The following is a 23,867-nucleotide window of genomic DNA, read 5'->3' as shown; positions in this document are numbered from 1 at the left end:
TGTGCCTGTAGACTATGTGTTAATCCAAGCTAGACAAGGGCAATAAAACATCCACGTATGCAGAAGATTTCTCTCAGAACGGGGGGGTGAGGTTCTAAGCCTCACCTCTGTTGATCCCCAATTTCTCACCTGATGGCCCCCCTGCGACTGTGCCTGTCTTAGGTTGTTCCTCCCTTGAGGACTCTTACCGTCTCTGGCTAACCAGTCATCTTCTGGGGTTCAAATTTGTTTTTGATTCATCTTTTGCTCTGTTATGTATAAGAAGTGATCATTTTTAGACACGATATATAAAAATATTAAAAATCAGGATAACCTAGAAAATAAGCAGTTTGTTAATCTCAGATGGGAGAATTCTGCACTGTAATATTTTATTCCTTTATCTGCAGCTTTTATTCTACATTCAGGATAGTGATGATGTTTATGGCCTAATCACGTTTTTTCCTATGGAAAACCAGAAGATTGAAAGCAGTCCAGGTGAAAGATGTTTATCCTTGAGTTTCACAAGACTAGGAGGAACTGAAGGAGATGTGGAGATGTTTTATTCTGTGCTTCATGTTCCCGCTGGACCTGTGGACCCTTTGCGAGCAAAAGATGGCATCTTAAATGTGTCCAGGAGAAACAGCCTCATTTTTCCAGAGCAAAAAACCCAAGTCACTGTAAAATTACCAATAAGAAATGATGCATTCCTTCAAAATGGGGCCCACTTCCTAGTACAGGTACTTTAATGATTCAAGTAACCTCAACTTTGGTTATCCTGCAAGAATACTTGTCTCTGTGAGAGCGTTTACCCATTAGTTTGCCCTTGTTTATAATTTAGATTCTGTTATTGGTTACTAAAAGTTGTTGAGGAAGTCCAGAGAGAGACTATGTCTGTTTCTAGGGCATGTAAAGGTGAGTAAACCAAGAGTCCTCTTAAAGGTAATATTTTAAGTAAGTGATAATAAAAGTGCATCAGACATGAAATGCAGGTCAGAATATAATGGATAACAGTAACTCACAAACTGTTGATGGGAGAGGTGAGAAGAAAGAGAGGAGAGAGAGAGAGAGGCCATTCTTTTGGTTCATTTGGGAAATTGTGACATGGGAATGGGATTTGTAGGATAAGTATATTTTTCATAATGGATACTGCAAGGAAGGCATTCTGGAAACAAAAGGAATATGAGAAAATTATATAGATACTTTTAGGTAATACTAAAAAGTTTATTTCATTGCCTATTAACTGTAGATAGAATCCTTGGATTTTCATCTAATTATTAAGAAATAAGGACCCTATAATATTCTTCCATCTTAAACTCTTTTATTTTTTAACTTTTATTAACCAGAACGTTATTTTTTTGCCAAAATTTAAAACACCTGCATCACTCATTATACTGTGGTTATGTATTCCATGCATTTGGTATTGGTTGATTCTGAAAATGGGAAGCAATAAAAATTGCTTAACAGTTTTGGTTATGTAAATAACTTTAATGCAGAATCAGGTAGTATGAATGGATTGATAAAGAAAAGTTAGAATTTTATGTCATCATACATTTTACCCACTGAAGTTTATATCAAATCTCATACTCCATTAATTTCTTTGAATCATGCCACATTTAAATTATTTTCATAATTTTGCCTAGGCTTGGTTTTATGGTTTATTGTTTTCTCTGGAGTTCTTATTGCCCAATTTCTGCATGCCACCCTCACTATGTTACATCTTCCAATTGTTTTATATATATTGAATGTTGAAGTTAGCAAATACTCAATGTTGCTTCACAATTGTTATTTGGTCCATTTTAACTGAACTTGTGGTTTTCCTGATTTACCATTTTCTTTTTGCATAATGTTTTAGTTTTGTTGTAGTATATCTAAGACACATATGCAGAAAAGGTATGTGAAAGGTATACTTTTTGAGTCTTTGAGCAGCTAAAAATGAAATTTTCATATTCACATTCATAGTTTGTCTTGGTAGTAATTTCTAAATTAAAATACTTTCTTCAGAACTTGGAAGGCATTGTCTTTTAGCTCCTAGAGTCTCTGGTGAGAAATTTGAGGGGAAAAAATTATTTTCCTTTGTAGGTAACATGCTTTTTATCTCTGAAAGCTTTTTTTTTAACTTCCTGGTTTTATGAATTTCACAGGGCTGTGTTCTATGTTGCTGAGATTCAGTGGGATGGGCCCTTTCATTCTGAAGACTCTTGTCTTTTTTTTTTTTTTTTAGCTGGGCCGCTGCTCATGCATTTGTGCATTTCTTGATGGCTCCAGGCAGAGGCATGTAGTGGGTGGTCTGTAATGAGGATATATGATTTGTCATATATAGGGAATGCCTTTCTGTAATATGCCTATCCAGAGGGAGACCATTTGCCAATGTCCCCAAAGGCTTTATTACTGCTGTTGGCAGTTCCTACTCTTCCTCTTTTAGTTATTATTATTAATTATTTTGTGTCTTCTCAAAATGTGAAATTATGCATAATTCTGTTTATGAGGATAACCCACTCTTTTGGGGATCCTGGAATTTCTCTTCTTGGAGGGATGGCATTACTCACAATTGTGTCAGTTTCCCCCATGGCTTGTGGAATGGTCTTATGAGATGACTGGCCCCGTGGTGGGGGATCTGGCTCTGGGAGGTGGAATGGAGCAAGTGGTCAAGCCCGTGGCCCTGGCCATGTTGAGCAGGAAGTAAGGCAGCTAGACTGCTGCCACCAGAACACCTTTAGAGAGATGTTTAGAAATTTAAAAAAACAAGCTTTAGGTTTGGCCTTGTACAAAAACATGCCGTAATTTATGTACTTTTTAAAGTTGGTTCTATTAATATTTGGAAATGCATAATAATTTCACCAGTTTGCACTTAAGTAGCATTTTTCAACATAGGAGATTTTAAGAGTCTCTGGAAGAGAATAAGTTGTTGAATGGAGTTTCAGAATCTAATGGACGTTTATTTTAATTTTAATTTTTGGTGTCAGCACTCTCCTTTACCTGTTCTGCTGTTGGTGGCCTTTGGATTCAGAACATTCTCCTGAATATACATTGTCTTCGTCAGTTTGGGCTGTTATACTGAGAGCCATAGACTGGGCGGCTTAAACAACAAATGATTATTTCTCACAGTTCTGGAGGCTGGCAAGTATGAGGTCAGGGAACTGACATGGTGGGGTTCTGGTGAGAGCCCTTTTTCTGGTTTGCAGACTGGTGTCTACTTACTGTGTCCTCATATGGAGAGAGAGAGGAAGCAAGCTCTTCAGTCTCTGTTCTTATCAGGGCACTAATCCCATCATGAGGGCTCTACCATCATGACCTACCTACCTCCCAAAGGCCCCATCTTTGAATACCATCACATTGGGGGTTAGGGTTTCAACATATGAATTCTGGGGGTACACAGACATTCAATTCATAACATATGTTTAAGGGTTTTCTGTCTCTAGTATCTCAGTATTCCACTCTCACTCAGTCTGCCTCCAATCTTGTGTAGGTCTCAATTCATATGAGATCCAAATTATTAATTCAAGTGAAACGAAGCAAAGCTTTTACACAGTTGTTTTGCTTTCAGGGATGTCTGGGCGTCCTGGGATTCCTATTGTAGCTGCAGTGACATAGCATGAGTTTGACAACAGATGATGCAGAAATATTGGTTTTGAGTTACAGAAAACTTTTCTGTTTCCATTTTAGCTTTCTGATTTCTTTCCTCACACTGCCTCAAGGACAGCTTTTACTGTGGATAGAGACCCCTTATTATCTGTGCCAATATTAGTAACCTTTATGTTAGACTTCAGGCTTTTGAAAATATCCAATATCTCTATCCAAGGAGCTGCAGAGAATCCCTATATAAATAAAATCTGTTGAAGAGCCTTGTATGAGTCAGATATTATCCTAGCTATTTTATTTCAACATTTATATGAAGGTAACAGAATTTATTTTTTATGGCACTTAAAAAGTAAGGAAATACTTGAGGAAGCATGTAACATCTGAATTTTGGTGATCCCAGGTTTGAAATCTGTTGACACCAACGATTCCTGACTCAATTCTTTATATCTTTATTCAGTTAAGAAACAAAGGTCTTACAGTGCAGAGAGTTAATTTATCATTTTAGAAAAAAAGGCATTATTAGTCACTGACACAATTCCTTGAGGTTCAAAACAGCTGTAGACTCTGGAAGACTGGTTGGAATTAGAAGGTTGTGTAGTTTGCATAGTGCATAATGGATGAGCAACTTAAGAATAGGAGACATCAGACTCTGCACGGAACATTGAATGAACCTGAAGAAAGGAAAATCTGAGACATGAGCCCCCACTCTTTGGTAACCCTCTTGGCTAAATACATTAGTCTGAGATACCACTTTTGGCAGGGTTGGGGTTACCAATGTGCTCTTCCAGTTGCAAACTGTCTGAAAGCAAAGAACCACTCTTTATGAATGGAGCAGTCTTATTTAACAAATGCTTAAGGAATCCAGACAAAAAGACTTAAGAGACTAGGAAGTAAGCCATGGAAGATTTGCATTTTCCTTTTGATCAGTTCATTTTATAGCCTTCTGTATCATCTTTCTTTATATTTTTCACAAATACTATTTTTAGAATTATTTAACTCTTTTTTTGGTAAATGTAAGTTAAATATGACTAATTTCTTTTTGGAAAGTCTTGAAGTAAAAATATCTTGAGGTTTTTTTATTTGGTGTTTTAAACAGTGTAAGCAGTTTGGCTCCTTGTGAATACATGGGAATGTGTGTTCATTCACAAGCACATGCTGACTCACACACGACCATGTATTTTAAAAACTTCTTTGCCTCTAAACAATGCACACCTGGTATTTCTTTGGGATTCAAATATCTATTTTATTTATTTTTGTGCCATTTTTAAAGATAAATACATGTATATGGGTATACATTTTCCTTTTCTCTAGAAAAAATGACAGTTTTGTGGTTTTAGTTAATTGTCTTTACATTTAATTTTATAATGCAAATTCAATATATTGAAGAATCACATGTTTTACTTGACTTAGTCTGCATACCAATATTTGGCAAATTTGGCAAAATTTGGCATTCTGTGTGACATTTATATGATGTCAGTCTAGTTTCTTTTTTTCTTCTACAGTGAATATTTACCAAATATGGAATTTTTCATATCTTTCTCCTATATATGGGTTTCAAAGCCTAGTGTGTGACATTTTAAAAAAGACATTTACTTTTGTTTTTTAAAATATATAACTGTTCATCACAAAATGTGAGAGTATGTGTGGGACCAGCACCAGTTCTGGTGTTTGTGAAAAACCAACTGAAATCACAAGGCTCTCTTGGTGGTAACTTAGTGGCCTTGTTTCCACATTATAAGCCTGACAGGCTCTACTGAGTGGATATCCATCATGTCTCATTAAGTTCCATATTGCTTTTCATGTTAAAATACCTATGGTTTTTGCAATCCTGTAATGATTATCTATTCCTACTCCCCTCAGGTGAACACTGTATGGCTTGATAAGTTGGATTTGAAAAGCTAGGATATTAAGATGATGAGTTTTGTGATTTATCAGGATTCCCACGAACTCTTGTGTTGGAGGGATAAATCAACAAATATTTATCTGTAGTTTCAGGGCTATGTCATCTGTTGGGAAAATGCTGAGAAGGACCCAGAAACACGAGAGTGGTGCAGTCCTGGTGGGAAGTAAAGGTCTGGAACATATGAAATGATGACAAACAAACAATATGTGAAATTTATTATTAGGTTCTAGGCTTAGGGAGGGTAGCAGTAGAAGTTCAGAAAAGAGTAAAAAAAGAGGGCTGGAGAATCCAAGGACATTTTCATGGACGAGGGGGAAGTTCAAGTGGTTTTTAGAGTGGGTTCATGTTAGTTTGTGAGGTGATGAAGGGAAGCCGTTCTAGATTGAGAATACCATGAAAGCCCCTCTAGTGGTCACATTCATTAATTACAGGAATACTGTGTGTTACACAGGTATTGCATTTCTTTAGAGGTTAAGGCATGTTAAGTTATGTTTGGAGTGCTCATTAGTCTTCTGATACTGAATATTCTCTGGTGGAGATGGGGAGTGGCTGATTGATTGGAGATGTGGACAGTGGAAGAGAGGAAGATGAGGACAACTCTATGATATTTGGCATTAAGATCAAGGTAGTTGGCTATAGGCAACAAGGAGGAAAAGCAGATGGCGGTGCTAGTGAAGATTGTGGAACAGAGAATGTGATATTCTACTTGGACATTCTGTGTGACATTTACATGAGGTCCAATGGCAGTTGATTATAAAGATTTGGAGTTTAAAGGAACAATTCAAAGATTATTAGGTAAAGCGTATGAAATTAAAAAGGCTTTGGGAAGAACCCTGGTGAATAAGAGAAAAAGAAGAGCTCAAGAAGACAGTGCAGAAGATTGAAACAGGGCTGCAAACGAAGGAGAAATGGAGTTGCCAAGTTATTGGTGATCTTTGCCCATGTTTATTATGTTGCTGCATGCAATTAAGACTTCTCTTTTAACTTAAAAATTTATGTTCTTTGATTTTTATTGTGTTTTAAAAATTTGTTTATTATAGTTGGAAACTGTGGAGTTGGTGAACATGATTCCCCCAATCCCACCTATAAGTCCTAGATTTGGAAAAATTCGAAATATTTCTTTACTGATTACTCCAGACATTGCAAATGGAGAAATTGGCTTTATCAGCAGTCTTCCAGTCATTTTGCATGAACCAGAAGATTCTGCTGCTGAAGTGGTAAGTAGGCTATTTTCTAATTGATGGGGCCTAATGAATTTGAGATAATGAACAGACATTATTATTTTTTTTTTGGTAGGATTAGTATTTAGAATTAACAAATCTTGAAAAGCTTTAATGTTTACATCAAGGCTTCAGTGTGTAATTTGACATCAGTAACTGGTGAATATGTGATTTTCTTTCATCTTTTGCTATGATAGGAAAAAATTAGAATTGCTCATAGTTAGGGTAAGGTATTTTGATATGGCTGCTTTTAAATAATGCTATGACATTTGATGGAATGATAGACAAACATAATTTTTTTTATTGGCCAAGTCATAGGTATCAATGTCCTTGACCTGTTGTATTCTTTAGCGCTCCTCATGCTTGGCTTGTGGAGGATTGGGGCGGCTGCCTTGGGTCCTGTGCTTGGTGGTTGATGTGATGGTGCAAAGTTGTAAAGTGCCAAATTTTAGGAATTTTGTATTATGTATATGGGCAAATTTTGCATTCACACACATGCACATACATATAAAAGCATACTCACGTATATAGCACCCTTCCCAACCCCAGCCCTGGTTGAGTTTTCCCACCATCTACCTAGGGATGGCTCTGGCCTTTAGCTTTATCATTGCCTGAGCCACAATCTGTCCCTAAAACCCTCTCCCAATCTCTCATACTTAGATTTGATTTAAAGTGAGTTGGGGTTCAGATCAGGAATGAGGAGAGTTATTTTTTGTCAAAACCTCATATCAAAATATGGTGACCACAGCTTCCTATGTACAATTCTGTAAATTGGCAGAGAAGCTCTATTTTTCAAGATGGTTTTGATTTATTATATTTTTCTTAATGTAGTTCCCTTATAAAGCTATAAACTAAAGAGCATTTAGTTTTTTTATTGAAATATTATTGATATACAATCTTATATTGGTTTTAAGTATACACACGGTTCAACAGTTAATTAAGTCCACACCCCAGTAGTGCAGTTACTATCTACCAACACAGATAATTGTTATGACTATATTCTCCATGCTGTACTACCACCCTGTGACCAACTTATGATTGAAAATTTTTGTGCCCCTTTACCCCCCTCCTCGATCGTAACCACCAGTCATTTCTCAGTGTCTATGAGTCTACTACTGTTTTGTTCATTTTGTTTTGTTTTGTTTTTATATTCCACACATAAGTGAAATCGCACAGTATATGTATTTCTCTGCCTGGCTTATTTCACTTAGCATAATACCCTCTTGGTCCGTCCATGATGTTGCAAATGGCAGGGTTTCTTTCTTTTGTTTAATGGCTGAATAACATTCCATTGTGTATACGTACCACCTATTCTTTATTCATTCATCTACTGATGGGATACTTAGGTTGCTTCCATGACTTGGCAATTGTAAATAATATGGCAGTAAACATAGGGGTGCATAGGTCTTTTTGAATCAGGGATTTTGTTTTATTCACATAAATTTCTAGAAGTGGAATTACTGGGTTGTATGGTATTGCTATTTTTAGTTTTTTGAGGAACCTCCGTACTGCTTTCCAGAGTGGCTGCATCAGTTTAGTTTCCTCCCAACAGTGTAGGAGGGTTCCCTTTTCTCCACATCCTCACTAACACTTGTTATTTCTTTTCTTTTGGATAGTGGCCATTCTAAATGGTGTGAGGTGATAACTGATTGTGGTTTTGCTTGCATTACTCTGATGATTAGCAATGTGGAGCATCTTTTCATGTGTCTTGTTGGCCACCTGTATTTCTTTGGAGAAATGTCTGTTCAGGTCTTCGACGGACTTTTTAATCAGGTTATTTGGTTTTTTTTTTGGTGTTGAGGCATATGAGTTCTTTATATATTTTGGTTGTTAATTGTTTATGAATATATTCTCCCATACTGTAGAATGCCTTTTTGTTCTGCTGATGGTGTCCTTGTCTGTACAGAAGCTTTTTAGTTTGATGTAATCCCACTTGTTCTTTTTTGCTTTCGTTTCCCTTGCCCGGGGAGATGTGTCCAGAAAAAATTGCTCATCCTGTGTTCAAGAGTTTTTTGCCTATGTCTTCTTCTAAGAGTTTTATGGTTTCTTGCTGTACATTTAGGTCTTTAATTCATTTCGAGTTTACTTTTGAATATGGGGTTAGAGCATTCAATTTGTTCTTAAATGTGAATTGCTTTTATTTATTTTTTATAAAGCTGTAAATTTATAATTTTGTATTTTTCCCTTGAAGGAAATTAGCCTTTAGGGAAATTTTTGAGTTCTGTGAACTTGCAGTCCTCCCCTTCTGGGAGATAGCAGAAGGAGGTGGAGATGTCCTTGGTTCCCTCTGTCTCTTCTGCAGCCTAGATCACCTATTCCCTAGAGTGATTTAAAAGTTCAGCCCTCTGTTACTCTTCTTGTCTGCCCTAAGAATCTTTTCTCACTAGTCTTGAACCCTGACCATTGCTAGCCAAATTAAGAAAATGGTTAGTGAGGAAAATACCTCAATTTTCTTCTGTGTTAAAGAGCAAAGAGGGTACTTTCCTTAGAAGTTTAAAAAGAATAGCATACCTACTATCGAGTACTTGTTTATATTCTTTGAAAAAGCATCATGATCTACAGTGATCCTCTTACAATTATATATTATATTATATTTCAGATGTACTGTACTTAAGTAAAACTACCAAATACAATTTGTTTCAGAATTATTATAATGGCCTCCATTTATTTAGCTCCTACTATGGAGAGGCACTCTAAATCTTCACCACAATCTTGCAAAATAGGGAACCACAGGCTTCATTTCACATGTGGAAATTGAGGTCAGACAAGTTAAATAACTTGTCGGAGGTAACCCAGAACCATGATTTGCGTTTCTACTGCATTTATTGAATTGGTTAGAAACATTTCTTATTCTTATTTGTATTATTATTTTCTTATTTGCCCCTACCACTTTAGGATGCATTTTATATAATGTAAAAATTTCCAGTTTTAATCACAAAAGTGTATTTTTCAGTTTTTAGTGTGATATTAAATTATTTTTTAAGAGAGCCTCTGATTGAAATTTATTCTTTAGCCAAATTGTTTTATGGTTTTTCACAATTCTTTGACTTTTAAAATATTTACTTTTTTTTGTTAACAAATCCCAGGTTAGGCACATTTTTGGGTGGGGGGAATCTTGTAGATAAATTTAGTTAGCAAAAACTAATGAAAATAGTTATATCTAAAATTATTGTCATGCATAAAAAAGATCTGTTCAGTTGTGATTTTGTCATTTATTAGTTTGCTTTTCTATACAGAATACATGTATTCATGTAACATGTGCATGTGCTTACTGAAAAGCTTATGATTTGTGAGCATATATTTAGAAGAAATTGCTCTATTTTCTCTTTTTATAAGGTATACATTCCCTTACATCGGGATGGGACTGATGGTCAGGCTACCATCTTTTGGAGTTTGAAGCCCTCTGGCTTTAATTCAAAAGCAGTGACTCTGGAAGATATAGGTCCCTTCAATGGTTCTGTTGTGTTTTTATCTGGGCAAAGTGACACCACAATCAACATCACTGTTAAAGCTGATGACATACCGGAAATGAATGAGACAGTAACACTTTCTCTAGACAGGTAATAACCCATTTAGGTAATGTTTGGTAACATTTGTATGTTTGAATTCTCTGAAACAAATTTGTTTTAATTTTTTTCTTCATAGAAAGTAAGAAGAAAAAACAGTAGGCAATGTTATGCCGACATTTATTTTACGATGGTGTCTGGTTAGACTATGAATATTAGGACATAGTGAACTTTTACTGTGCTATATGTTGTGAAAAAGAAACATTGCATAGAGAATTTATGAAAGTTATCAGATACATCTTACGTGTAGTTTTTTGTTTTGTTATATTTTGTCATATGTTTTGTTACATTAAAAAAAATCTAAAATGCTAGGTTAAGCAAGTAGCTCTGCTGACTTCATTTTCAACAGGAAAGAGGATTAGAACTTTTTTGAGTGAGTAAAAAGAAAACATTAATCTTCATATAATGAAATTCTCTTTTTACTTGGAATTTAAACATTAAATACTTATTTTCCAGAGAACTAAAAATAATACATACTTAAGAGATTTTCAATAATAGTAATAAGGATTTAATTAATATATCCCAGTGGGTAATTTATATTAATAAAACAACACAATCTCTAAAAGAGGGTTCTTTTTCATTTTCAGAGAAGTTTTTACAAAAATGAAAAAAGCTGTCTGTATTGATGCTAATTAATTAAAAAAATAAAAACCAAGCTTATCTACTACAGACCTCTTTATATTAATGATACATACTAGATAGTGTGACTTGGACTTTGCAAAATTTATATTTTAGAAACAGCAAAATTCAGATAGATTCAGTAGGCATTATTTTGTATTATATTCATCAGGACTGAAGGTAGTAACAATTATTTTATGTAACCTTTGGTTCTATTTTTTATAGTTAGCCTCTTGTAGGATTTTCTTGGTTGGTGTTTTTTGTTAACTATTTTCATAAACCTGATTAGTTTTTTTACGTGAAAGAAAAATACAGAATATAGGAATCAGATCTGTTGAATGTTTTCTCTTCAATTTGTTTCAGAACCACATTATGATCACTTCCCTTTTACATAAGAAGTAAAGCAAAATCAAACAACCAACCAAACCAAAAAATAAAAAACAAAAACCAAATACAATAACACACACACACACATTCTGTCTAAAAGACTTACAGTTTTAATACATATTTAACATTAACTCTTAAGGAAAAGTATTTCATGTGATGAAAAAAATCAGTGCAATATAAGGAAATGAAAACTGAAAATGATGATTTTTTCACATATGTCCTTTCTTAAATTAGGTATCAGTAGTTATTAGATCAATGGACAGTCTTACAAAAAGCTAAAGAAAAATGAGCAGCAATTATAAACCAAAGATGTAGCAATCAATAGAACTTCTGTTAGCTCAGCTGACAGTTTCTGCTCTGAACGAAAAAGTGTTTAAAGAATGACTGAAATTACATCTCTGCAAGTTTGATAGTGACTATTTTTTGTATTCTTTCAAAATAGTTATTTAGCCTTATCATTGCAAGCCTTTTAAATTAATTAAATATAATTAAAAACTTTTTTTCCCTCTTGCTTTCCTATGGCTATAAACACTACACAAGGAAGTACAAATCATGGGATAGAGAATTTCAGAAATGATTGAGTCATCTCTTCAAATGGAAGAAATTAGTTCAAACTTAACATTAAAATGTTTTAATTCAATTAGTAACTAGTGTGCATACTGGAATTAATTCATTTGTGCATGAACAAGACTAAGCAAATTACATTTGAATATTCTAAGACATGTTTAAATAAATGGGGAATAAAATCTACAATTGGCAATAACATATTTTATCAAAACTTTGCCAAATTTTTAACAAAACTAAAATGAAAGAGTGAATAAATGAATACTAATTAGTTTGGTTACAGTAAGTTATAATGCTGTATTGCAATAACAAAAACAAACCTAACACTTTATTATGATAGTTTATAGTTCTCTCTAATGTCAAATTCAAATTCTCTATATTTCAGTAAATGTAGATTAGAGTTGCTCAGGTACTAAACAATTTATGATGCTTTCAATACCAGTTTAAAATATTTTACTGTTTAGTTTTCCCTAAATCAGAAACAACTTTGTTATGCCAGTTTATTTCAGGGAAATTTTGGTATATGTTGTGTATAACCTCACATTCATAAATAATGTTATTTGACTCAAAAATGAAGCTCTAAGGTTGTACATTTTGACATGTGTTTTTAAAAACTGTTTGAAAATTCAGTATGTTAGGGATTTGGAAAAATGTTTCAATTTCCTGATATAAAGTTGTACTTAAGTAATATTTGTCATAATTAAAAGATGCAACGATGTGGCTTCTTGAGTGTATTCTGATGCAAATGATGAAAGGCATATATTTCTCTGCTTACTAGGTTTTTATTTTTTCAAAGCACACCTGGCTTTAGATCTGAGGATGAAGGATTTTATTTTTTTCAAACCTAATTAAATCTCAGTTGGGCTGAATGAAATTTGCTCAGCTGCTGCAGTCTGTGAGCATGCCCCAGGGCTTGGCAGGCCCCCATGCCTTGGAGCAGGCCTGGAAAGGCATGTCTTCAATGGGTGTTGACACGCTGGCTGGCCATGGGGTCATCTTCTTTAAGTGGGAACTGCCGGACCTCTTGCTAGCATTTGTTAATAGCAAAGAACCCAGTGTGCTGAATTCCCATAAAGTGAACATTACCAGCTCGTGGGGGAAGAAAAAGAAAGACTTCTTTAGCTTTATTTTTATCCTGCCATTCAAATTTCTAGCAGTCTTAGTGAGATTTTGGCAAATGGAGTCTCCCTCTCTTGTCTCCTTTTTCCACCTCCCACGCTTCTTTCTGTGTTGACAGGGTAGAAACTGAAAGGTCTGTTGTGTATTTTGGGTAAGTGTACAAAATAATGCCTTGTTTTTGGTGACTGAATGTTTTGCTTTGCAAGCCATTGTTTTGGACTAGGCTTCTGTTCTGCATGACCACAGGTCCTGAGAGATTTGCGTGGATTCTTGCCTGTGCATGCTTTGTGTGTAGTTTCATTTTCTAAAGATAAGGCGAGCTTATATGAAGTATTTTTTGTCCTCAGAGTTTTAAATTATAAATGCATTTAACATACCTGATGAAAAGTTGGAGAATGAATGTAATTACATGTTTTGAAGAACTTAACTTTTTAACTTTACTTAGAGTTGACACATCATGACCTAGAGAACAGTTAGTGCACTTTGCTTGTGAGATCTTACCTAACATTTTGTATGAACACTGTAGTTTATTGATCACCAATTCTCTGTTAAATATTCTCATCTCTTCCATTGGCTTTTTGAGTGCCTCTAAACAATTTCTTGCCTACATTTTCTCAGTTGTTGTATAAAGAACTTTCCAAAAATTTGCCTTTTTACATTAGTGTATTTGCAGAAAGTTTATAAATAAGTATGTTTAATGCTCAGGACGGATTTCTATATTTCACGTTCTGATCCAGTTTTCTTGTTTCCTAGTTATGTGGATATGGGGAATTTTAATAAATGAAAATGAAATTGATGTAAATGATATATGGGCAGATTTGGTATGAAAATCATATGACTGCACTAACAATATAACAAGTGACTGTCCTATTATTTGGACTATCTCTTCTGTGGCCACTATTGTGCTACATGTCTGTTGTCAGATTTCCAAAAGCTAGGCAAGAATGTTAATTCAGATTATCAATTCATAGGAAGTGTGCCGTCCTTTCTACTTATTAATTGTGACTTAATTGTAATTTTGAGGTCTGATCACAAGTACTTTTTGGTTCAACAGAAAGTGACATTTGGAAAGGTTAGAGCAGCTTGCAGGATTGAGAATTCTCGAGGAGTATGCTGGCTTTTAAACTCTTAGAGCCTTGCAGTCCCAGGCCTTTTGATCATTTTAATTATACTCTGAGCATAGAAACCAGAAATAAAAGAATGTCTTGTTTTAATATGTTCTTTTAAGGTATGTATAGGCGTTTTCATAACATTTCATACATCTCAGATCCATTCTAGTCCATTTTTTTGGTACGTGTCCTACATTTTATTTTTTAATAAAGAAAAAATGTAGGAGGTTAAAATTGAGGTGAATAGATTCATATAAAAGGTCACAAAATGTTTCTAAAATTTAGTGATAATTTTGAGTATTTTCAATCAGTGTCGCTTACTTTAATCCATGCAGTTACCCAACTTTTATTCACTTGGTATTATTGTATGTAATGTGGTTCAAGAAAATCAACTGTACAATTTTACTTAAAATATTTTCTAACTATGTATTACAGATTTTCTGTTTGATACTTTATAAAAATATATTTACAACCTTTACTGTATGTTTGCTGTACATATGGAGTGTTTGCAGTCATATATAAAATATGCATTCAGAAATAGAAGTTCTTCTGTAAATGAGTAGAACTGTTTGATCTTAAATGATTTTATACTTAAATTCAATGTAACTGCTAATAACCTTCATACTTATTATCTGGAAGTGTGGTACATATTGTAAATAAGGCTGCACAATTCAGAAATAAGATTACAGGCAGTGGGTGACTTTTTTCCCCTCTGGCTCCTCCAGGGTCACTTTGGAAAATCAAATACTGAAATCTGGGCATACTAGCTGTGACCTAATTATTTTGGAAAATGATGATCCTGGGGGAATTTTTGAATTTTCTCCCACTTCCAGAGGACCCTATGTTATTAAAGTAAGTGTGAAGGAAACTTCAATCTATTCTGTACTTGCAATTTAAGAAGAACAATCTTGAAGGATTTGAACCTTTGTGGATTTCTTTCTTTACTTTTTTTTATTTTATTTTAAGGAAGGAGACTCTGTAGAGCTCCATATCATCCGATCCAGGGGAGCTCTGGTTAAGCAGTTTCTACACTACCGAGTAGAGCCAAGAGATAGCAATGAATTCTATGGAAACACAGGGGTATTAGAATTTAAACCTGGGGAAAGGGAGATTGTAATCACCCTGCTGGCAAGATTGGATGGGATACCAGAGGTATGGAATTTAATTTTTTTCCTTGTGCTTTTGTGGAAAACTCACAGTATCTACTATATTGTAAATACGAATAGTTTGAACATTGCCAAGGAGATACAGAAAAGGAAGTGGGCAAGAAAGGACTGAGAAGTATTTATGTTTGGAAAGGAAACAAAGCAAGCTTAAGAAACAAAGACTCATTCACGTTTGAACTGCACGTTTGTCCTACATAAAGAAATGCCACAGGATCTGAAACTTTCCATGGGTGATCAGTTCTCCCCACCTTTTACCTTTATTTATGTTGTCTTATTTTATGTAACCTGTACTGACTGAACTTTCAATAGTATGGTTTTGAACTGAAGGAAATTTTTCCATACAATTATGTTTTAAAGGAAATAAAGTTTTATATTAATGAAGTAGCTATTACTCCATTATGTTTGCACACCAGTGCATATATAGCTTTTAAGTTAATTTTATTTTATTTAACTCTTACCAGTTTCAATGAGTGGATTATCAGTGATAAGGTCCAGTCTTCTTACTCTTTTGGTTTAGTATGATGGCGTATCTTTTCCCTTTTTGAATAATGTAAACTTATATCTGATGTCTCTCGTCATGGATGGGAGAATGTTAAAGAATCATTCAGGAATAATATCAACTCTTTTGTCCTTTCAGTGAGTAGTATGCTTCTGAAAAATTGATGGAATTAATATTCTTGAATATGTGTTTTTATTTATCTAAACATTTCAACTTCACGTTTTCTCTAATTTGCCACGTTTATTTTAGCTGGATGAACACTACTGGGTGGTCCTCAGCAGCCATGGTGAACGGGAAAGCAAGTTGGGACATGCTGTGGTCGTCAACATAACGATTTTAAAAAATGATGATCCTCATGGGATTATAGAATTTGTTTCTGATGATCTAATTGTAATGATAAACGAAAGTAAAGAAGATGATACCTACAGTGGTAATTTATTCTGCCTCTTATCTTCTGTACTGCTCACGTGGTTTATTTGTTAAGTAGTTATTTTTAGTTGTCCATCTGCCTTAGACATTACATGTAGTATGGAAATCGGTGTTTTTACAAAATCATATTTAGGATTGCCATTTTTATTTCTCACATAGTATTGTGATGATATTGGTGACACCAGTTATATTTTAATTTCGATTAACCATATGCAGTAGAACTCAAACACTCAAGAATGAATCAAGTCAAATAGGAAAACCTAAAAACTTAGAGTTACTATGAGAGAAATATTGCAGTGGCATGAAATGAGAGGTAGTTGATATTTAGAGCAATGTCTGACTGGGTAAGAAAAGCACTTTTGAGTGTGTAGTTTCCTCTAGCTGCCTATAACAAATATCCTTGTAGGACTGTGATAGGTGTACCTAATTAATCACCATTCTGTTCCCTATGCAAAATGACTCTTAAATCCCAAACTGATAGGAAAGATTGAGTCCATTTATGTTATCAATTGTATACCTACAGGGGGAATATTAGGCTAATACATTTGTTTATATACTTGTGTGTATATATCTTATATGTACATATGTATATTATACACACACGCACACACACACCTTGAGGCTATGCTAGGCAGACAGTTGGCTTTTATTAAAAAGAGTTCTTATTTTTACTTTTGTTTATTTGAGCAATTTCTTTACTCATCATTTAAAATTGTTTAATATGTATTATACACATTTGTATTTCACAGCTATTTATGGTGTAATAAGAAATCGAGGCAACTTTGGTGATGTTAGTGTACTGTGGGTGGTTCGTCCGGACTTTACACAAGATGTATTTCCCGTCCAAGGGACTATTTTCTTTGGAGATCAGGAATTTTCAAAAAATATCACCATTTACTCCCTTCCAGATGAGGTAATTGTTGCATATATATAACTGTTTACTTGTTGTCTTTGCTTAATAATTATTTTTTATTAAATAATTTTTATTAAATAAAAGTATTTGGTAGGATATTTATCATGAAAGTACATGATAAAGAACTCAGGCATGAGAATACCTGATTCTAAGCCAAAAGAGAAAGACTGTTTTTGGTTTCCCTTAGGGCATTTTTATCTCTCAGAACCCCCGGGGACACAATGTGCGTGTCCAGTATCAGCAATTGAGCAGTTGTGGGAGAGGTTAAGTGCTGTCTTGGACTGAGGCCCTTTGAAGGCAAGGGCACCACCAAGCAGGTGTCCTGTGGGGAGTTTTCCGAATCAGGACCGTGGCCAGATGGTTCATGGGTCCGGGGTGCTAGTCTTCCTGGTAGTGAAGAGGAAGAACTTACTATCAATGAGTATGGATCTTTCTGTGCTTTGAACAGCTGGGGTAGCTTGTATCCTTTCCCTCAAACTTTGTCTCTTGAGGACAAAATCCCAGCACTCTTGTTTTAGGATGTGGAAAAGACAGCAGCTCACGTGTGTGAAGTGAAAGAGACACAGTATCCACCTGGTGATTTATGAAGGCTGAGGGATGTGGGGAATCTCATCTCGTTAAGACATGGGCATGAGGTCTTTATGACACACCTGTGTGAAACCTCAGTGATGTTTGTAAGAAGCCTTTGAGAGCTTGCTGAGCTTTGGTTACTATTATGAACTCTGTTCTAAATGTGTCAGAAATTAATTTTCTTTTTGTAAGCAGCATATGTTCCATTTTCTTACAGAATATGAACTATGTAATATTTCTATTTTTAGCATACATAAAGTAAAATTTATTTCCATTAAGTTTTATATTGAATCAGATTGAAGTGGCCGTTTGGACGCATGCACTTTAAAAATTTTGGGGCTGTCTGAGTCTTACTTGAATGATTTATGGTGGTTCTGCCTCAGAAACAGAAATGAACTTTAGTACTGGTTATGAATAGAGCTATTTTAAAAAATGACTTAAAAATATGTAATGGAATTATTTGTACAAATCACCTGACTTAAAGCATGTGTAACATTTTCCAAAAGATTCCAGAGGAAATGGAGGAATTTACCATTACCCTACTTAATGCCACTGGAGGAGCTAAAATGGGAAATAAAACTACTGCAACTCTGAGGATTCGAAGAAATGATGACCCCATTTATTTTGCAGGTGGTATTTCTCTCTTATTTGAGTGAGTTCACATCTTTCTTAAACAGTATAGATAAGTTTTTTCAATACTTTGAACATTTTTGAAAAAGTACAATTGATGCTTGTTTAAGTATGATTTCATGATTTGTTTGGATGATTGTTATTCAATCTGACATTTTAACAAGTATTTTTAAATATCTTCTGAAGGAAAAAGAACGTAAGTGCTCTTTTGTTAGCTCTATTCTCCCCTGCCTTCAAATTCCAAGCTATTTCATTTCCTGTGGGCAAAAAATGAACTGTGGTCCACATAACCTCTTTCAGTATACAGTGTAGCCATTTGAGGGTCTGAGTAATGTACCTGGTGGATGGTCACTTCCTATAATAACTAATATTTAATGGACATATGAAAAGGATTCCTTATTGTTGCCACTTTAATTCTTTCTTTAAAACTGTCTTTTGACACCTGAAGCAACTTTTAGTTTTATGAGACCTAATTGTTGTCAAACTCTTTTTTAAACCCTTTTTGCCAGCTGTTCAGTGGACAACTGCAGGAATCTTTAAAACCTCTTGATTTTTATTGATTCATCCTCTTAACTTTCAGTTAATATGTATTTAATGAGTTAGTCCTGTGTTCTGCCTTCTACTAACTGCTGTGGCAAAAATAAAACAAGATACCTGAGCCTGTTGTCAAGGAACTTACAGTGTAAATTTGGAAATGGGGTGTATAAAACGGGAGGCACAGAATTTCTGATAGTATGTATTTTACTGACAGATGGGGTGTTGAAGACAATGCATTCTGTAGGAAGTATGGTAAAGGGAAGGCTGCTGATTAGAAGCACGCAGAGGAGGCCTCCTACAGGAGTTGGGACTAGAGCTGCGCCTTTGAGCAAAGACACTGTGGATGGCAGGGAGAAATGTAAAGTGACCTAAAAGCATGTAGATGGGATTAGAAAAGCTCATGTGCTTCTTTTCTTTGTGAATATTTCAGAACCTCGTGTAGTGAGGGTTCAGGAAGGTGACACTGCTGGCTTTACTGTTCTCAGAAATGGATCTGTTGATGTTGCCTGCACTGTCCAATACGCTACCCAGGACGGGGAGGCTACTGCAAGAGAGGGAGACTTTGTTTCCATTGAAAAAGGAGAAACGCTTGTTTTTGTGGTCGGAAGTAGAGAGCAGAGCATATCTGTACTTGTTAATGAAGATGATATCCCAGAAACAGTTGAGCGCTTTTATGTACTCCTCTCCAATTCAACAGGTAAATAATATTTCTATGGCAGATCTGTTGTTTCACTGCTTTTACCAAGATGACTTGAAGTACTTAACTGTCATCTGTGACAGTTCAAGCACAAAACTGTTTCACTGCTTTCTTGAGCGAAGGGGTGGAGAATCTATGTGCTGAACCTTTATGTACCAGGTATATTCTACGACATTACTTTTAATCTTTTTCACAAAATAGCATACCTAGAAAATTATGATACTGTGTTATATGAAATTATGATGTAAGTTAGAAATTTTCTAGTTAAAACTACCTTAAGCTTTATCTAGTCACCCAAGGGCTTAGGACCTCAGTATTCTGTAGCCCCTTGCCCTCCTAGTAGGGTGCTGGGTCTGCCGGTTGGGAAGCTTCATTCTGTAGGTGGCTGTGTTTGATGACTCTGGAACAGTAGAATGATAGTTTGCAAGGGGGAAAAGATAGGCTCTTCCTTCTTCTCTGTACTATAAATGAAGCAGGATGTTCTGACCCCAGTATTTGTGCCCAGAGGATGTTTTGGTCCCATCTGTAGTAAATTGGAGGGGCTATAATGTCTTTTGATATTTATGTTATTCTTTTTAGAGTAAAGAGCACTATTTTTCCCTAAACCTTTTGAGAATAAGATCAAGACATGATACCCCATCACCCTTGAATACTGTAGTGTGTTTTTCCTATAAACAAGGACACTCCTGCATAATCACAATATAACTATTAAAATTAGGAGTTAACAATTAATACATTCTCTCAGACCCCATTCAAACTTTTCCACTTGTCCCAATAATGTCTTCTCTAGCAAAATGATCCTTTCCCAAATCATGCATCGCATTTAATTGTCGTGTCTCTTTAATCTCTTCAATCTGGTGTAGTTCCTCTTTTTCCTTGGCTTTCATCACCTTTAATATAGAAATTACAGGCTAGTTGTTTTTGTAGAATGTTCCTCATTTGGGGCTTGTTTGGTATTTCCTCATTATTAGATTCAGATTTTGCAGCTGTGGTAGGAATTTCATAGAAGTGATTCTATGTTCCTGTCATATCCCTTCAATTGGCACATGATTTGTCCCTTTGTTGTGATGTCTACTTTGAGCACAACCTAGGTGGTGACTGTCAAGCTTCTCTTCTGTCTCTAATGAATAATTATTTTTTGGAGAGATACTTTATCCTGTTAACTATCAAACTTGCAGTTTTTATATTGAAATATTTATCAGTATAGACTCATGATTTCTCTTTAATGCAGTAGGTTGTATTTAACTTTCATTGTGCGTTTGGATGGTCATATTGTCCCAGATTTGGCCAGTGATAGCTTGTTTGAGATGACTTTTGTCTTTTTGACTTGATCATATTATTTGAGCATTTTCTTACTTCCCGGCACAGTAAAGCTTTTCCAAACTCATCTTTTACTTCTCCCATCGTAACTCTGAAATCAGCCATGTTTCCAAGAAGCCATAGTTCCTCTTAGTGAAGAATATTATTTAGAAACCAGGATCTGGGTGGTCACTGGGTGTGCTTATTGTTATTGAAGTTTTGTTTCCCTCAGGTTATATATATAGGGAAAATATGTATGTATGTAGGTACACATTTATGTGTAAATACACCCACACTTTTACATCTGGAGTTCTGTATCCACGTGTATATATTGCAAACCATGTGTTCACACCAGTATCTCCATTTCTGTCCATTATCACAGGGTTCATTCTCATTTTCTCTCTCTCCGTATTTGTCCCTCTCTTCTCTGATAGCGACAAATCTAGTTCCCATTATTTTTAATATGTTTATTTAGCTGATCAGTTCCCCCATATGTAACTGCTTTCCCATTGCTTCTTTTACCCTTCTCCCTCCCACAGTGAGTTTAGGTTTCTTTCCCTACCAGGGACCTACCTTCTGCTCTAGGCCAACCCCCTGCCCCATGTGCGTGTCTTCCCACTCCACTCAGAACCCAGCATCCCGACACAATGCTTTTTGACTGTGGAGATGCCCTCCTCACCCTGCGTGAGCTCTTAGACCTTGTGCTGGGTCACAGTAGTGCCTGCTCCCCCACTCCCTGTGCCCTACCTTGTGCCTTTTGGACTGAAATATTCAAAAAGAGGAAGAGGAAAAGAAAGAGGTCACTTAATTTTGTTTTGCTGTGTTTCCCTATCATTCTCCTTTATCTTTGACTCTCTCTACTTGTGTCTCTCTTGTTAGACTCTCTTTCTCATTTTTCACCCAGCTTAACTGAGAATATCAAAAAAGCAAAAGCTAAAAAATACCATCTGATAAGGAAAAATGTGTCTTTATAGTAGCTGCAGAAGAAACTTCATAGTTGCAAAAGACATAGATCTTATGTAGATCAAAAACATTTTTGTGAATCCAAGCATTATCCTTAAATTTAAGTGAAAGAAATTGCTACAGATAAAAATAATTTTTGTGAAGTGAAAGTAGAAAACAGGTTTGCTGTGAGGTAGAGCAAGTTGATGAAGAAGTGACATTGTCTTAGTTGTGTTTACTCTAGAAATAAGTTCTTGACGCCACTTATTAATTTGGTGTAATTCTAGTGAATATTATTGTACTCCAGGTATCCTTGGGGCCAAAATGTCCTGGGGTTAAGCTCTTGTCAGGACCGGAATGCCACAGTGATAATAACAGTGGACCAAAACATCCTGAGCCTCTTGTAAAGAAAATGAAAGTGGCTCTGCAAGGAAAGGTTTAATGAGTTTATTTTGTAAGATGTTCCATTGGAGAAATATGTATTTGATTTTGAGAGAGAATGAAAGCGGGGGTGGGTGGGAGGGGAACAGAGTCCAACTTTGCAAGATGTGACTGGAGGACTGGCCTGAGCTGTGGTGTACATTTATGTCCACTGCATTTGTTTCAGTATTTTCCCAGGCATCTGAGGATCTGATGGCTTTAGCTATGCAGATTGAGGTAATAAAAATCTCTAGAATTTGTGACTTTTGCATCCATTCTTAGTTCTTTTGCTCTTTTCTCTCCTCTTTTATGATGTTAAAATATGGAGGGCCTGAGAGGGTGGGTGGTGGGAGAGATGGAGAAACAGCATTTCTAACTGGACTGTAAAACCGGCAGAGGGTGTTTATGCCTTACAGTTGCTGTTCACAGTATCTGCCCTGAGACTGAATTAGTGGATCAGAGGATAAGGCCATCCTTAGAGCTTTTGTTAAATATATTCAGTTCTCCCTGCAGAGAAACAGAACGAGTTTTTAGTGCCACCCATGACATGTTGCATGAAGAGTGCACGTGATAGCAGAACCCTGCCCAAACTGGCTTTTACTATTTTTGTTTTTGTTAGATTTTTTATTACGATATTTCAAGTTATTTTGTTACCCTATATTGTCAGCATTTTCTATACAATGATTTACTATGTATTTTTAATGTGTTTTTTCCCTTCATTAGCTAATAGTCAAGTAAGGCTGAGTACAGTTGTATATTTATGTAAATTATTTTAATGTGCTGGTTTGCTACTTACAATTTCTTTTTCTATACTTTTAGTTATAGGTGTTGTCTTCATCTAATTCTGAAAGCTTTATTTGCATCAATTCGGCGAACATTCATAAATAACTTCTGTGTACCAATTACTGAACATCTGCTTTGTTAGGGCATGGCATTGATTAAGAAGCATTTGTCCAAGGAGCTTACAGTAAAATTTGTGTGTGTGTGTGTGTGTGTGTGTGTGTGTGTGTGTGTGTGTGTGTGTGTGTGAGTGTGTACTAATATAGTGCAATAATTGTGATAGAATTGCCAGAGTCTGAATTGCTGTGGGAACACAGCGGAGACACACTTAGCTTAACTTGGGACTTCAAGGAAGAATTCCCGGAGGAGGTGTTGTGTGAGCTGGGTCCTGAGGAGTGATAAGAATTAGGCAAGTAAAGATGAGAAGGACTTTTGCTCACGTAGGGAAGAACTGGCACAAAGAGGAAGCACTGTGGACCTCGGAAGTGATGAGAAGGGACCTAAAGTGTTGGCAGTAATCATGCTAACCTGTGAAAGAATTGGGGTAGAGAGGAATCATGTTCAAAATCATAAACGTTGCATTGGTCTGTGTATGAGCATATTAAACTGCCTGAAGGCAGAGATCTAAAAGGAATCTCTCAAGCTTGTGATTACACTTAAGTAGGAATTAATATATTATTGTGTAATCCTTTTATTATCTTTTATGAAATTAAAGAATCTATCTCAAAATTTGAAATTAGGTAAAGCTATGTTTTTGATTTCTAACCAGACTACTGAAACGATATTCATATTGTGAAGAAAAGTATCTTCTACGTTTTTCAGGAAAGTAGTTCTGTAATTAAACAGTTTCTCAAAGAAAAGCTTATTTAGGTATCTCATTTATGACCTTCAGTGAGGAAATTTTTTGCTGAAATTTGAACTTAATTATAAGCTGTTTCTTA

The 23,867-nt window shown here is 35.4% G+C and overlaps 1 protein-coding gene across 1 annotated transcript in view; it reads left to right on the top strand.

Annotated features, from left to right (window-relative positions):
* Window positions 1-23,867, top strand: part of ADGRV1 (adhesion G protein-coupled receptor V1) — a 487,139-nt gene that overhangs the window by 11,907 nt on the left and 451,365 nt on the right. The window contains exons 8-16 of the mRNA XM_036925534.2: window positions 387-716; window positions 6,502-6,678; window positions 10,018-10,241; window positions 14,770-14,896; window positions 15,011-15,196; window positions 15,959-16,139; window positions 16,888-17,051; window positions 18,128-18,251; window positions 19,219-19,485. Coding sequence (XP_036781429.2) covers window positions 387-716; window positions 6,502-6,678; window positions 10,018-10,241; window positions 14,770-14,896; window positions 15,011-15,196; window positions 15,959-16,139; window positions 16,888-17,051; window positions 18,128-18,251; window positions 19,219-19,485 — 1,780 coding nt within the window. The remainder of the gene's footprint in view (window positions 1-386; window positions 717-6,501; window positions 6,679-10,017; window positions 10,242-14,769; window positions 14,897-15,010; window positions 15,197-15,958; window positions 16,140-16,887; window positions 17,052-18,127; window positions 18,252-19,218; window positions 19,486-23,867) is intronic.

Source organism: Manis pentadactyla, chromosome 2 (genome assembly GCF_030020395.1).
Source record: "Manis pentadactyla isolate mManPen7 chromosome 2, mManPen7.hap1, whole genome shotgun sequence".
Taxonomy (NCBI): Eukaryota; Metazoa; Chordata; class Mammalia; order Pholidota; family Manidae; genus Manis; species Manis pentadactyla.
This window is presented reverse-complemented; position numbering and strand designations above follow the sequence as displayed.